This window comes from Chamaea fasciata, unplaced genomic scaffold (assembly GCF_029207755.1).
Source record: "Chamaea fasciata isolate MVZ Bird 193981 ecotype frontalis unplaced genomic scaffold, bChaFas1.0.hap1 SCAF_12, whole genome shotgun sequence".
Classification (NCBI taxonomy): Eukaryota; Metazoa; Chordata; class Aves; order Passeriformes; family Sylviidae; genus Chamaea; species Chamaea fasciata.
This window is the reverse complement of record NW_027094097.1, coordinates 13,850,361-13,867,526: the sequence shown is the minus strand read 5'-3', so window position 1 is coordinate 13,867,526 and position 17,166 is coordinate 13,850,361. Positions and strand designations below refer to the sequence as shown.

At 44.1% G+C, this 17,166-nt stretch overlaps 1 protein-coding gene across 1 annotated transcript in view; it reads right to left on the bottom strand.

The window, feature by feature from the left end:
* The window catches only part of USP10 (ubiquitin specific peptidase 10), a 45,707-nt gene extending 28,926 nt beyond the window's left edge, over window positions 1-16,781 (bottom strand). Inside the window, exon 1 of the mRNA XM_066194713.1 lies at window positions 16,622-16,781. Coding sequence (XP_066050810.1) covers window positions 16,622-16,768 — 147 coding nt within the window. The 5' untranslated portion in view covers window positions 16,769-16,781. The remainder of the gene's footprint in view (window positions 1-16,621) is intronic.
* Window positions 16,782-17,166: the final 385 nt, after the last annotated feature.

Sequence of the window (17,166 nt, the reverse complement as noted above, 5' to 3'; positions counted from 1 at the left end):
CAATTTTAGTATTTCCAAGTGTGTAAGAAACACACACCCATCACAACTCCATCAAAGTGATGCCTCTAATTCCCAGCTCACCTGCCCCAGGTGTCTGCAGCTCTGATCCTGTAGGTCACAACACTTCAAGGTCTCAGTCAGGGATAACAGACTCCACAAGCTCCAAGGAAAAGTGGGAGTCAGACACAGCCAGCTCAGGGTCAGCCCTGGAGCAGGTGAGAGATTGTGCTGTGCTGGAGATAAGCTGCTTGTCCTGCTCCATCAGTGCCAAGGCAGCATCAGCCTCTCACCTGCACCAACAACTGCCCAGCCCCGAGGGAAGGTTGGGCACTGCACGTGAGCACAGAGCTCACCTGGCCACCAGTAACACAGAAACTCGGGGGGTCTGGCAACATGCAAACCCAAAATATTAAAAACTATTACCTGTGAAAAGTTGAGGTTTAATTAATAGCTCTACACAAATTTCCTTTTAAGATAAAATAAAAAAATTTAAAATAAAAAAATTCAGTATTTCTTCAACAGTGTTGAACATTCAGTTGCTGACTGAATGATTGATTTTGATTTATAGCCTCAGACAAAAATGCACATTAAACAGCAGTCAGTGGTGTCAGTGCTCACTCACAGGAGAGCACAGGTAAAGTTCAGGAGATCCAGTCTCACACCAAGACTGAATGCGGGAGAAAATCTAAAGATCACACTGGGAGAAAGTTCTGAAAAGGTCCAAAGGTAACGATACCCCCAGAGTTACTTTTAAAGACACCTAATCCCTAAGCAGCTTAATTCAGTCCCATCTGCCCTCACTCCCTGCTCAAACCCTCTCCACAAGCTCTCTGAGAGCTCTATCTGTCTGTGCTGGCTACTGGGAAGGAACCTCTGGTGATTTTGGGAGCACAAATTTCACCCTGGCCTCCTCACTCTCCTCCCTGGGTGATTTAACTCAGCAGAGCCATCACTGAGCCTGCACTGAGTGTGCTCGAGGGCCCCTCCATGCCTGGGGAGCTCCATCTGTCTCACATTAAAAGCAGTCTCAGAACAGTATCAAACAGATCCCAGTGACCTTCCACTTGTAACTGCATTAAAAAGTTAGATTATTATAAAATCATAACCTCCTCTGGGGGGAGGCAGGGGGTGTGGGAAGAACGAGCCTTTGTGGAATTCTTGGGAAAAGGGGACACACAGGACAGCTCTACCTCTGCCACCTTTCCACGTCCTCATCAGGGCTACCAAACTCCTCCTCTGGGATGGAAAACCACCACCGACCCCAAAACACACTGCTGGGTCTGTTCCATTCTGCAGTTCTCAGCAGGAACCCAATCTCGCCACTTACCAGAGATGTACAGTGTTAACAAACATACTAAAATTACCATGAATGAACTCATGGCAGCAAATATACACTAACAGAATAAAATGCTTTGCTTACAGTGCGCAATCAAGTATTTATGTATTTTTCATCTGGTATCTTCCATAAACAATCACTTTAAACAGAAAATTATTCACAAGGGCTGTTTTCCACCCTGGTTCCAACATACCCAGGTTCTGAACTTCTGGGAGCTTCCAAATGTGAGAATGTGTGTCTTCTTGTAGATGCCACGTGTATGAGACCAAGGATGAAAATAAAACTAACAATGCTTGAATAAACCTTAAAAATCAGGTCGTTTTAGACAGGACATAACTAAAATCTTTCCCTTTGGATACTGACACTAACAACCAGCACATTAATTAAAGAAAAAACTACAAAATTAAACATACTTTATGCAATTCTATGAAGCTGCTGGTGACGTGGGTGTTCCAGTACTTCAGATTTAATTTATTTACCTTATTTCCACCCTTCAAGATTTTGCAGTAAAGTTTGGGCATTGAATGCAAAATACTGTCATACTCTTGGGACTACAAAAAACCCCACACAACTAAATTCTTAAAAATAACCAGTTAAAGCTGTAGTTCTGAACTGCCTCCTGTGCAACTGAGGAGAGGATAAAAAAAGAGCTGCATCTTGACTTTCTTCTCAAAGTTAAAATTTTAAGACTAGAGTATTACACAAATACTCTGCAGATGAGAATATTCTTAAAAGTGCAGCATTTTTGAAATATATTTTTTTCTATAATACAAGTTAGGAATATTGAATGGATGAGCTATTAAAGCTGGAACAGCTTCCAGCACACTTCTGAGCCTGTGTCACCAATTTCCATGTTCATTCTGACATGCTGCAAGAAATCAAGTTCCCTGTATTGAATCCCTGCCTCTCAACATTAACTCTCTTTAGAAAAATACTCCTGTTAAACATCTTCCTTAGAGCAAATCCCAAATCCTGCTGATTGTCAGCTGCTGGTGCTTCCAGTCACAACAAAACTGGAATCGGTTTCTGACTTAATCTCTGCAATGTGATTACAGCAGTGGAACATCCAGCTGCACTCCAGCAGATTCTACAACACTTGGAACAAGTTATTTCTTCAATAACATCCCCTTTACATCTTCTATCTGCAGCTAGATTTGAACACAAATGACATGAAATGAATTAACCAAACTAATTTATCTGTGCAGATTTGTTTTCTAGCACTCAGGAATGAAAGTAAAAGCATTCATATATTTGTGTAATAACTCTGATCACCAAGCAGTACCTGAACTATGCAGATAAAAGCAGCAGCAACAGAATTAATTCCAAGGAGGGGGGAAAAAGACCCCAAAGGGTTCAAATACCTGACCTACAAGCTCTCCCCATGCTGACTGGTTTTTGTGGTCCCCCTAACCACTGTAAAAATGAATGTTAAAGTTACCCCACTGCCTGGAATGAAATCTCCACTGGTGTTCCTGTCTAGCAGCACGAACTCTGTCCTGGAGGAATAAAAGGAGGAGGATGAGTACGTGTTCCACAGCTGCTTGTCCTAGAAAAAATCGGTAGAAATAGAACTGCTGCTGCATCATCATCCTGGGATCACCTGTGCTACCAGAAAGCCAGGGAAATGAAGTGTCAACTTTGCCTTTCAGAATGCATTAACGTGGCTTTCATCTACCACCCTGCAGCCTCAGATCTTCAGTCAAATTAGTTTAAGCTGCAAATACTCCCACTTCACCTGCTTTTCCATAAAAGAGTTAAAAATCCAGCTTTTACAGCTGAATTATTCCTTGCCACCACTAAAGGTCTAAGCAGAAGATGGAACAAGTCAAACCAGTTCACATTTGAAGTGAAATGATGAAATACCTGATGTATATCCTAAGCTGTACATAAATATATTGTCTCAATAGATTATTATAGATACATATAAATATATTATATCTATAAATATATTTTATATAGATTTACTATATATCTATATTTTATATAGATATATAGATATGAGAATATATGATATTATATATATATTATAAATCTATTATCTCATATATTATGCCCACCAAGTTACTCCTACAAAGTGGATTTACTCTCACAGCACTGGGATAGGCTGGTGCAGAGCAGGAAAAGGAAGGATTCAGCCAGAAGTGTGTTTTCTGGCAAGGAAAAAAAGGGCACATGCATCTGACTGCACTCGGGTTTTATTAGCAGAGAAAACATTCTCCCATTAGTCATCCCCCCAGCAAACAAGGCATTGCTTCCTCACCCTTCACTTCTCACCCAATTTCTCGAGGTTTATCAGATTTTTTACAGAAAATGTAGGGAAAAGCAGCCTTCCCACAGGTTGTCCTTTCCTCTGAGCTGAAATTCATCAAGCCCTAGTACAGATGATTATGTAACTGGAGACAAGGTTTTACAAACTTAACAAAGCTCAAGAAACTTATTACTAAAATGCTCAAAAAAAAGCCCAGACAAAATTGTGAAACTGAGAAACAGGTTTGCTGTTTGGGGGTTTTTTTTTTAGATTTGGAATTTGCAGCCAGCCTCCCATAACCAGGAGCCATGAAAACCACTGGCCACATATTTACAGCTGTAGCACAGCTTAAACAGTATTTTAGGCAAAACATATGTCAATACACCTTCTTTACAAAAAAATAAAGCCGACTTTTATAAACACAAACTTATGCAAATGAAGCCACACTTTAAGGTGGAGCAGTTGCACATTAAAACTTTGAACAGCTGAAAATGCAACAAATCACGAGCAAACTCTGAGTGAAGCTGCCAGTCCTTTATCATGAGCCTGCAGCTCCAAACTAGAACATTGACACGTCTCCACAGTGCCTGGAGAAAGATCAGAGCTAGGTAAATGTAGGTCACCTAAGCCCACGAGTCAGTGCAACTCTGCCTGCCCACCACTGAAGCTATCAAAGGCTCAAAAATATAGTACATGACCAAACCTTCCCTTTTTTTTTCACCCCAATTCAGGGTTTTTTTAGATGTTATTATAGAATTCTTACAGCTGAAGATTTTCAACATGTTTCACATTAATTAATTTTTCCTTAATAAAAAAAAAAATGATTATCATCCTCAAAAAGTCATGTTGTGGTCAGAGGAAAAGGCAGATGTGTGGCTAGGAGAGAAGCACAGCTGTGCCTGCCACATTACTGGAAGGACAGAAGGACAGGTTTCATGACCAAATGACCCTTTACAGCCTGATGGAATTAAGGGAGCACACCGTGGATCTCAGCAGTTTATCCTGAATATTGTAACTCAAAGCACACACCAAAGCAGAGCAGGTTGTACTCTTTTGATCAATTATATAACATACTTCAAATCAAAGCAACAAACTGAACAATAAGCAGAGAAAATCCTGCCAAAAGACGAGCCAATTTCTTACACCCAAACAAGTCCTGTTTATTTATGCTCCTCATTCTCTTTCCAATAATGAGGTGCCTGTTGGCACTCCTCTGTTTCAAACAGCAGCTGCCACAAAGTGCATCCAGCCCGAGGAAGTTGTCTATGAAATGGTCACTGTAGTTAGCAGGGGGGAGAAAAAGGGAGTGGAAGAATAAAAATTAACTCCTCTCACAGAGACACCACTGCATTTCTGAGTGAGCTGTTCCAAAACAGACTCCTTATCTCCCCACGTCCAAGGACTGCACCAGCAGAAAACCTCTGCTGCTTCACAGGTCAGATTTTCCCCAGCTGATATTTGTCCGTTCCACAAAACAACAAAGAAAAAAGCCCACCAAAACAGGCACGATCTTATTCTGTAAATAATCACAGCATAGTGAGCTGTAGCACTTGTACCTGATCATAAAGCAATGGCCCCTGACAGGAAAACTGCATTCACGTTTTATATACAACTCTTAATTTGCATCCTGTGGCACACCATCAGGTGTTCTCGATGAGAATAAACCTTCCCTGCACCTTCCCAGGGTAGGAACACACATGTTTTAAGAGCTGCAATGAAGAGGTGGCATTTGGGGACTGTGGCAGGAATACCTGGAAAGGGCATTCCAGGGGAGAGGGAGGGAACTGAATGGTGAGAGGCGATTACATCAACTCTTGGCTCTTTGGAGAGCAGAAGAAGGAATTTCTGACACCTTTCCACCACCACTACAAACCCACAGAACATCTGCCTGTGATAAAGAGAAGTAGTAACATTTTCCTATCTGTTAAATCTAAATACAAGCCAAACAAAAATACTTTCCTGGCGTAATCTCCAAGCTGGCAGTCCTCAGAAATATCAAATGAAAAAGAAATATTTCCCAAACGGGGAGATTGGTCCTTCCTCAGCTCTGAATTCAAGCACAGTGGTTGGTGAAACACCTCTGGCCAAGGCGCTCTCTCTTCACACCCTCTCGAAGTTTGAAAACACCAGCTCCAGGCTGGTTGCTCAGAACTCAGCAAACACATTTACTTCAAGCTCTGCAAGCTCCTCTTGCACTGAGCTAGTTATCGAGTCTACGTGCAAATTGGAAACTCTCCCTCTAATGAAGAACAAAAATAATTAAGACTTGCATTATTCTGGTTTCCCACTGCCTGATAAGCTCTGAGGAGAGAGAAGTTGGAACATGAAGCTCCTCAAGAACACAGCCAGTTTAACTACTCTTTTATTACAGGTGGGGCAGGCAGAACAATCCCTTAGTAATTTTATCTAATACTTCCCAGCAGAAAACCCTCGGTGTCTGCCCTTTTGTTTTTTTTTTCCTCTGCTAAACTAAAATCATTAGGGCTGCAACCTCCAGTGCCAGACACCTCCAGTGGGATGAAGTTGTAAGAACGTGGTGGTAAAATCAGTTCTGCATCTGGAGGACACTGCTTGGGCCACATAAATTAGTGAATTGCCTTGGAACACCTCACAGCTGTCCACCCAAGTTCCAGGCACGCTCCATAAATCCACCTTTTTCTGTGCTGTACAGATCCTCCAGCAGCTGAGATCCTGCAGGATTGTTCTCCACAAGCTTCTCTCAGTTCAAGGTGGAAAACCAGCACATGCATCCTTCCTGCCATCCCCACAGTCCACAGCACATTCCTACCCTGGCCAGGCAGGATAGGAACAAAAACCAGAACAAAAACCGGCTTTCCTGGAATGGCTTCCAGCCCCAAAACTGCAGAGCTGCCTGGCACTGCCCTGCCACGGCAAAGCCTTTCTTCTGTTCTTGCTGCAGCTGAATTTACCTCACAGGCTGCTTTGATCCTTCAAATCCATGGTTTAAAGAAGTAAAACTAACAGATCTAGACTTGGATGAGGTTATTAAAAAAGAAAAAAAAAAAAAACAACAAAACAGAAGTAGAGCTCTAGGAGTAAAAAGTGCAAGAATGTGAGTTTTAAGATTAAATATGGGCATGTTGTAAGTAGTTCAAAAATATTACAATTGGCTTGATGAGGCCAAAGATGAGGAACAAGAGTTAGATGAAGAGCTGAAGTTATTGGTAGAGACAGCAAAGGGGAAAAAAAGGAATTTAGGATGGGTTTTGTGCCTGCCAGACCACTCTCCCTTCCAAATGCTGAACTATCACCCAAAATTCTGGAGTCTTTTAATCCTTCTGCTGTTGTGAGGAATCTCTTTAATTCAGTTGCAGCAGTTTGTATCCCACACTCCCTCTCCTGTGACCTGCTCCGTGTGCCTGGACACTGAGTGTCCTTTCCATGCAGGTGAAGGTGCCAAACTTGCAGGTACAGCAGCCAGTATTCAGGATGGCATCCTATTATTTCAAATATAGAAATTACACTAATAATTATCCTTCTAAAATACAGCAATCAAAAGCAAAGCTGCACAAAAATTCAGACTGTTTGTGTCTCCATTAGATTCCCACTACTTTGTTTATGTTTGATATTTTCTTTGCTTGTTTTCACTATTCTCATCTTCACAGAGGACAGATATCTCAAAGGATCAATACAAACCCATCCCAGAGAACAACTGCACCCTGGGCAGGGAGGAGATTGTTGTTCCTGTTTGTCAAGCAAGCTGGAAAATATACTGGAATATAAAGCAAAGTGGGAAAAGAATGCCCAGCCTCTGAATTACTGCAGCTGAACACTGTGGAGAACTAAAATCTCCCTCTAACAGCACCTCAGCAAACGAATCACCCACACGATGCTTTGCACAAGCAATTACTCAGGGCAGGATTTAGGATGGCTAAGATTAGGTGAGGCAAAAACTAGCTATCTGCACTCCATCCTGACATGGAACACAGATAAGCACTTTTGGAAAGCAACTAAGCCCACCCACCCAGGACTCATGTGCCTCTTTTGATGGCCAAACTTCACATCTCAACCCTACATTTTTGAAGAGCTGAAGCCTCAGAACATTTTGTTGGATTCAGTCTCATCTCTTCTCCAGGGGCTGAATGATCAGTGAGGTGATTACTGTCAAATTGAGAAAAAATGATCCAGATGATTTTTTAGTTTATTTTTCCTACTGGTGGAAGGAGTGTTAAAGAAGTGAGGAACCAGTGTCAGGCAGAAGATCCAAGTGGCTTGGAACAAGGCAGAATGAGACTTTCCCCTCTGCGAGTTGTGACCTGCCAAAAATGGGTTATCTCATAGAGAAATGCCCCAAAATAAACCAGAGAATATGTGAAAAACACAATGACTGGTAAATGCCTCATGGGGATCACAGAAATGAAACACAACTACCACATAATAAAGCCTCCAATATTTTAAAGTCTGTATCAGCTGAAGTTTGAGAGTAAAGTTCAGCAGAGGTTCCTGCTGAAGGAACTCCAGCCCCTGCCAGGACTTCCCTGGGTGACACACATGGATGTGGGATGTCCTGTGAGGACACCACCCCATGCTCTTGATTCCCAGGAAATTCTCAGCCATCTCCCTCCTCCATCAGCCCAGCACGTGGCAGGTGGAAACCCGTGAGGATCTGGCAAAGCCCGTGACAGCAGCTCTGTATTTTGAAGGGGTTTCCAAGTGAAACTGAAAATTGGGACACCACACATATGCCACCGCCTCCCAAGACAGTTTTAGAGCTTAAGTATCTGCAAAACAATTTGATGTAGATGCAACAGAGCTGTTAAAACAAATGTACAGATTAATACACTGCCACCACCAAACCCCAAACAGTAAGCATACCAGACACTGAGATTTTTAAGTGACAGCACTAAGAGTTGGTTATGAGTATGGCAGTAGGTATACTGCAAGAAAAAAGTCTTAAAATTGTCAAAGGTAAGTAGCTCGTTTCAAAAGACTAACACTGATAATGCTGCTACTTTATGTCTTTCCTTGTACATAATCTTCCGTCAGCACTCAGAATTCTTTTGCACATGTGAATGAACAGAACGCACAACACAGCACTCCAGATATTCCCCAACACATTTACAGCCTCAAAGATACCGAAATTGTTTTGCTTTCTGCAGGCAAAAAGGTGATTAAACCAGAATATCCTGACAAAGTGATAAAGCCCTCAATGCTCAGACAGCAGGGCACACTCACAGCTCCCAGTGTTCCCTCCACGCAGGCAGGAGTGGAGTCACCACTGCCCTGTCCTGCTCCCCCATCTCAGCACGGGAGTGTCACACCCAGCAGGAGCTCACACAGCTCTGCACCGGCCCTTCAGCCTCCTCAGGGCAGGGACAGAGGCTGCAGCAGCTCGGCAGCATCCCTGCTCCCACCCACAGCCCCAGCACCTCCTGCTCTCCTCTCCTCTCCTCACTCAGCCACGGCTTTGGGGACCCCACACAGGCACTATCAAATTCTCATCAGCCCCACAACGCAGGCAGGGGTGAGCAACAGCCACGAAACCACAGCCTCAACCCTCACACTTCTGCACACTCTGAACCTGCAAGACCTTCCTCTTTCAAACGACACCAATTTAGGCAGTTTTTGGGAGAACATGCTTCTCATGGGTCTGTACGTTGCCTCCTTTGGTCCCAGATCTAATTAGGAGATCTTGCAAACAATAATGACATTTGGTAAAACAATGAATTACTCACACAACTGCTCAAAATCGTTGTTTTGCAAATAAGGCAGGAAACGCAAACTGAACTAGAAAACACGAACAGATTTAAGTTTCACACTAGTGATGTCTGATCAGTGATGGTCAGGTCTGAGTGTCCAGCACATCCAGTGTGTTTACTGAGTAGGCAGCAATATTGATAATGTTCACTAATTACAAGTGCTTCCTATTTCAAGCTGTAACAAAATAAATAAATTCAGAGTACACACACTTTAAAAAAATCGGTCTGCAAACCAAATGGCTAAAAAACACCTTTGCTCTTAGATGATCTCTTTTCTAACTATAAAATCCATGAGGAATTTATGGACAGTGTGACTATGAAGTCCCACTACCACGAAAATACACAGGCTACACAGGAGGGACGCCTCTGAGCCAGCAGCACAAAGCAAAGGAGAAAACCACACACCTGCCCTTCCACAGCACTGCAGGGCTCAACACTAATGGGAACTCGGGGAAATCTCTATTTCAAGGATGTGTTTACACCAAATCACAAAATCGCATCAGCCTTAATGTGACAATCATTAGTGCCAAGTGTAACACACCCATTGCCATCATCCTCTCCAATGCAGGAGCCTCAGCTGGGGCAACACCACGGCAACATCTGCTACCTGGGCTCACAGCAACAGGAGTGACCACCACTGCCAAGTGACCATCAGAGTCCAGTGACCACCACCACAGCCCCAGTGACCATCACAGACCCAAGACCACCATCACAGCCCAGTGACCACTACCACAGCCCCAGTGACCACAGCCCAGTGACCACCATCACAACCCAGTGACCATCACAGCCCAGTGACCACTACCACAGCCCCAGTGACCACCACCACAGCCCCAGTGACCACCACCACAGCCCAGCACTATGTTTGGACTATGGTGAAGTTCCAAGAGACTGAGACCATGAACCTGTTGACAGCAACAAACTCAAGTGCTTTATTTCTGCTGCTCTGAAAGCTGACTGCTCCTCTTTCACACTTCTGGTTCTGCTGCACTTCTATTTTCTGTCACTTGCAATGCCAGGATGACAATTTCATGTGTTTCATTCTTGCTTGCTCTGAAAGCACACTAACTGCATAAACTCTTTCTTTTTGTTGCTGTTAGAAGTTCTGTTAGAGAGTCCTCAGTGTGTGATGCAATGTGGAAGCCTAAACTTCTTGTTAGGGCAATGGTCTATGGTCACAGCCCTTAGCTGAGAAGAAAGTACTGCCTAAGTAAGTGGAAACTGCCTCAATAAGTTATCTCTGACTTTCTTCCAACTTTGTGTCAATTAACTACAGTGCTCCACAGGCATTTTCAAACAGTTGTGGTTTGGGTTTCGTACCCCAAAGGCAGCAGCAGAACAGAAATGAGGTTTTCCATGCTCTAAGGACATCAGAGGGCTATTTCTTACTTTCTTTGGTCAGCCAGCTATTATTAGAACCCATAAGATTTAATGGCTAGACTAAGCAGACTGGAACTCAAGACAACTCGATTCTTTTTGCAATTCAGCTGTTACCTGTGCTGACAATGACTCTTTTTCTTTCTGCTTGACTTCCCTCTCGTTTTTATCCCATCTCCTCATATTTAAAATGACAAGGCCATCTCACACTGTGTCCCAGCCTCACTTTGAACAGAACACCGTCCCTAAGTAACATGGTCCAAAACCATTATTTGAATACAACTAATCTAATTGCCTGCCCCTACCATTACACAAATTAACTGAACTTTTTTTCCAGCCTAATACTTGCAGCACGACTTCAAGGCATTCTCAGTATGTTACCTATTGGTAACAGGCTGCTATAGTACCTACAAAGGCATCCCAGTCCAACAAGACAAAACATCTTCACACCAGAAGCCTTCAGTTCTCTGGACGAATGATACACGACTTCTGTATTTTGAGTTACAGTGGCAAATCCACTGCCAGCCTGCAACGTGAGGCAGGAAATCTGTGGATCACTACAGCAGGCTCAAAATGCTCTAGGAAAAAACATGCCCAGTGCACTGAGGGAATCACTCAGCTATTTCTGCTGCTCTGCTCAGTGGAGTTCAAACAAAATCAGAAGTCTTTCACACACAGAATTCTTTGAAGAAAACCCACTTTCTTACATGTTTGTTTAAATGCATCTTTTCTCACAACCTTTAGAGACATGCTCTTCTTTGCAGCTTCTTACAGATCATCCATTTTTCTCTTCAACCTCAAAGTTGAGCCTCACTTGGGGTATTTACCTTTTTAACAAAGTAAAAAAAAAAAATTCAGATCCCTTAAGTGGTTTTCCAGTTTGTGTTACCATTACCCTCGATGGCAGCTCATCTATATCCCTTTCTTTCCTACTGTAACTCCAATGCAAGTAACACACAGCTCTTCTTTGAAAGCCTCCATCCATGATATGAATTCACACACAGCACTACAAGCAGCGAATTCCCCAAAGTGCCCCTGAACATTTCTTTCCTACGGCACTGACACTGGTGACTACCACGGAATCTCAACAAGCCTCTCTTGATTTGAAGAACAGATTTTTTTTTTTTTTCCACAAGGTGTATGATTCAAAGAAGCCTTGCACAAACACTTTGTTAAGGCTACTGTGATTTTAATCTTCCTCCTGCTCAACTGCAGGTGAAGAAAAACAGACCTTGCAGCACACACTGAAGATCAATAAATCCTATGCTGTCAGACAAGGAGGAAAAGTTCTTACACGTTATTTAAAATATCAAGAACATCTGGAAATAAATTAGGTATTAGAGAGTCAAATACAAAATGAAAAGACTGACGTACTTCAAAGTTTTACTCTATTAAAGCATTAATGAATGTATTAACATGAGCACTAACAAAACAGAATCCCTTTAAGTGTTTTAAAAATAACCAACACAGCCCCATTATCGGAAATACTTAAAACACAATTGGGTTACAATTTCATAAAACAAAAACACAGTTCAGAACCCCAATTTTAAAATATCAGCCTGTTCTATTATGGAATGTCTGAATATACAAACACACACACATGTACACACACACACACACATTTTTTTCACCATGAAGCACAAACCCTTTGTTCCCTAATCCCCAGTTGTATGTTTAATGATCACACATAAAACCCTTCCATCAGAAAGAAAAACCGCAGTTGCAGCACGTTTAATTCTTTGGAAATGAACATCTACATTGCTGAAATGGCATGAGGGTGACAAATGACTATAATCCAATGGCCCAAGGCCAGCAAGTTCTATTCTAACAGATCTGGCAGTTTTGTAGGACACAGCAGGTTGTGTGTCGATCACCGAACACAAACCAGACTGCTCAGTTTACCTATAAACAAAGCCCCACTTAACTCTACAAGTATTTTAACAGCTACATGAATGGAAAGACCAGTATGTCTGAGCAACTGCCTACAGAAACTGGATTTATTAATAGGTAAATGGCTGGATCCATTCTAAGAAGGCTATAGTCTAGAATGCACAGAATAAATAGCAGTGATTCACAAAAACCTGTGGGTTTTAGCCTATTTGCATGCTGCCATGGAGTTCCAAATTTAAGTTCTATGTCAGTTTTCCCAGACTTCCTTTTTTTAAGTCAACCAACTCACATTCACCCACTTTACTCTGTGTGGATTCACCATTCACAGTTTAGAAAGGCAAATGATCCCTTCTGGCTACCCAAACTCACAGCTTCAGCTGCAGCCTGAATTCCCAAGATCATGGAAACCCGGAGAAACTCCTCACTCCATGGGCAAAGGATGAGCCCAGGCCTTTCTGAGCAATGAAAAAGAAATGGGGAGAGACAAACGCAGCTTCTTCAGCCCTTTAAAACACGGGACAGCAACTGAGCAGCTGCAGCAACACGGGATACTCACAAACCTCCCCCCAACTCCACTCCCCAGCAGCCCTTTCCCTCTTGTGTTCAGGGTGTCCCCTGTATCTTCAGTGGAGTACACAGACCTGACAGAATCCAACTGCCCCGTCCCCAAACACTTCTGTCTGCCCGTGAAGACACTGCAGCCTCATGCATATGTGCACAAGAAACTCATCCAGCTGCATAACAACCGTTTTTGGGACATTATTTTCGAGACACATCGATTTCCTAATCACCACAAACATCAGGCAAGGCACTGCAAAGGCAGCACAGCACAAATGCCTGCAGACTGCTGCTTTTTTTTTTTTTTTTTTTTTTTGCCTTTTTTTTGTCTTCTAGAAAAAGCCCTGGCTTAAGGAAACATCAAACTACAGCCTGGCAGGGAGCAGCCCTCCCAGGCGGCCATAAAAGAGGCAGTTTGCAGTGCAGTGTTTCAGGAGTCAGGTTGCATGCCGTGCTACCAGTTCCAGTTCTGCTGGTTGCCAGGCCAGACACAACCTGGCTGAGGATGAGCAGCCCAGCAGCTTGTTCAGCTCTTTTTTTTTTTTTTTTTTATTTCCTCAGCTCAAAACTCGGCTGGTTTTTTCACTTCAGCTGGGTTTGGGGGCAAACGTGGTACATTTCAAATGGCACCGAGTTCATTTGACACCACCACGGTAATGGCAAAAGGACAAAACAAGCATAAATGATTCATTCTGCCGTGGTATCCTTTCTTCTGCTTGTTTTCACAGCATTTACAAATGATGTGTCTGTATTAATTCTTTCTACGAAAAACAACAGCAAAAGTGGCTAAACCAACTGTTTGAACAGTTCCCTCAGAGTTTTATTCTTTGCAAACAGGGAAATAGTTTCTGAGCTGTCTTTTTTTGTTTTCTTGGGGTTTTTTTAAAGAGATTTTAAGATGCCCCTGATGACAAGTGGTTTTAACTAGATCAGCTTAACATCTTTAGTGTGGTGGAGTGATACAGCAGGTTTAGCTCTACCTCACCTTAAAAAAAAAGGAGATTGTGAATACAGCCAGCACACACCCAGCAGACTGACAGCACCACTGAAACCTCTCAGGAGATGATTATGAAATAGTGACATGGAAAAGAGGCACAAACCAAACCGTGCAATCAAACACTCGTGTGCTAGCAGAGCTCGCCACCCCAAATCAATGTCCCTTTGGGAATACTGGCTGTGATGGTGTTTCTGGATTCATTTGTCACAATGTGCAAACTGCCTGATGGAATATTTCTGCCCACCGTGCCATGAATCCAACCACTGGCACAAATCTGACTCTGCATTTTAGCTCGAGGAGCAGCAGAATTTTCTTGAAGATTTTTTTTTCCCCTGTGTGACAAGAAATTCCTCAATCATGGTACACCCAAGTTAGAGATATCATAGAAGAACACACTTTTGTCTGCTTCTGCATCATGACTCAATAATCTTATTTATCTTGTACTCAAAATGGGCAACTTTTATCAAAACTTTATTTTTTCTACTGATTTATAACACCAACAGCCTAAAACAAAATGGAACACCTACATCTAAAACTGCATCCCTGAACTTATCTTCAGGCTTTTCATCCCAAAGGGTCCAAACCAGTGTTACCTTAATTCAGCACCACAGCACTGCTCTGGAAGATGTGATACATAAATCCCACACAGCAGCTCAATAAACGGCTTAAATTTGAGAAAAAAACCCCAAATAGGTTGTGTTTAATAATATGAACAAAGCATTAGTTAAACAATATCTTACAAATGTGCTTCCCAAAGATGTATGTTCCACATTATATATAAAATATTTAATATGAACAACATATTATAAATTAAGCAGCAGCCTCACAAGACTTAAAAAAATCCACCTTTACCTACAGAGGGAGATGATTTAAAACAGTCTGTGCTCAAGTTGCCACTAAAGATGAATTTACAGCCCAGTTTTAATTTCACTTTGCCAGGAACTAAATCATCAGCCTCACTTTTTTTTTATTTTAAAGTACACCACCATAATTATGTACAGACCAAAACGCGTCCTTAACTCCTCCAAATCGTGAAAAAAGCTGCATTTTAAACCCTAAACTTATCAAACTGACCACATGCACTGCTGAGGGGGGAAAGCAGGGAGTGAAACAACTCTGGAGTTGGACACTGAATCCTTCTTATGTATCTGCATTCCAAAAATCATTCACTGGGACAGAAAAAAAAGGTCCAGGATTAAGTGAGTTTCCTTCACTTTGAAATGAAAGGACACACCACACCTTGAAGGACACAAAATTTTAAAATTAGTCTTAAATTCGAAACAAACTTCAGACACTGCAGCTGCCTTAAGAACACCCCCATTGACAAGAGCACTCACGTGTTTGTTTTTTTTTTCTCAAACATAAACAAATCAAGCTGGACAAGAAATGTCGGTAAAGTTTTCACCGATTACAAACTTTGTTTAATGGAAAAATCAGTGTCAGTGTCATCAGTGGACAACTTCATTTAACGTGTAACTTAACTTCATTCAGAAAAAAAAAAAAAAAAAAAAGACAAAACCCACAGAACTCATAATAAAGCATCACCCTGCTGCAAATAACTTACATTTTATGAAATGTGCTCTCTATGAGAGAAGACACGGACCCTTAACAAAATTACGTTTAACGCCACCACAGTTTTCTAAACTTTTATTATTTGCTAAACAACAAAGTTGCTCCGAGTCTCGCAAATAAAACACTCCAGTGCTCCACACGCTTTTTTCTGCCATCACTGCTTTCAACCTCTCTGGGAGAAAAACCTTAAGGGAAAGAAACAGCGAAGCGAACCCATTCAATCACCCGGCTCTAAGCACACACTGGATTAGCCCAGGAACCGAGCTGTAAACTTCCAGCGAAAAAACCACCACGACTGCAGTTTTTTTTTTTTTTTTTTTCCACTCGGTGCACAAATCTCCCGGCTGGTTGAGCCAGTGGGATACGGGGAATCCGCACACGCATCCCCGTGCACGGCGATCTTGCAACACTCAGCCCTTTGCACCCCGATGCGCCGGGGTTTTAGCGAGTGTTTGGGCGGGGGGGAGGGGGGGAGGATTAGTTTACAAATCTCCTTATTTCCTTCTCGTTATAGAATCGTTTCTGCCTCTCCCCCCACCCCTCCTGTCCAAAAAATCATAAAAAATAAAGAGTCGGAGCGATGGGCTCTGTCCGAGGCAGCCCCGGGCGGGGGCTCAGCACCGACACCCCCACCCCGGGCCCCGGCGTGGTGACACCGACACCGGCTCGGGGCCGACCCCTCCGCTCTCCGGACCCCTCCGGGATGGGAATTCCGCTCCGGGATCCGCCGGATCCGCCGTCCCAGCGGGCGGCGAGGCCTCCCCACCGCCCTCAGCACATTCAATGAACGTGCACAATCACCCTGGGCCTACTCCCGGCCACCACGCTCCCCCCCCCCCCCCCACACCCCGGGGCCCGCCCGCCGCCGGGAGCCCGGCGAGGTCCGGGCGCGGTGCCGCAGGGATGCCCTCGGGCCGGGACGGTACCTGAGCGCCGTGCAGGGCCATGGCGCCCCGCGTCCCCGGGGGAGCTCGGCGGTCCCGGCCCCTCACGCCGCCGCCCCCGCCGCCGCCATCTTCTCCCTCGCACGCACCAGCCGGGCCGGGCGGGCGGGCGCGCGCCGCTCCGCGCATGCGCCGTCCCCGCCCGCCCGCTGCGCGCGCACGGGGCGGGAGCTGAGGGCGCCCGGGGAAAAGGGCGGGCGGCGGCTCCGCCTCCCTGAGGGCAGCGCGACGGCCCCGGGCGGGAGGGCGGGCGGGGAGCCGCGAAAAGGCGTCTTCCCTCAACGCCCCAGCGAGAGGCTGAGGGAGCGAGGCGGGTTTAGCCTAGAGAAGGCTGAGAGGGGGTCTCGTTCGCCAGGGCGGGCGCCGAAAGGATCACAGGATCGCGGGATGCGTTGGGTTGGAAGGGAGCTTGAAGATCATCCAGTTCCACCCCCTGCCATGGTCACAGACGCCTTCCACTATCCCGGGTTGCTCCAAGCTCGGCCTTGGACACTTGCAGGGATGGGGCAGCCACAGCTTCTCTGGGC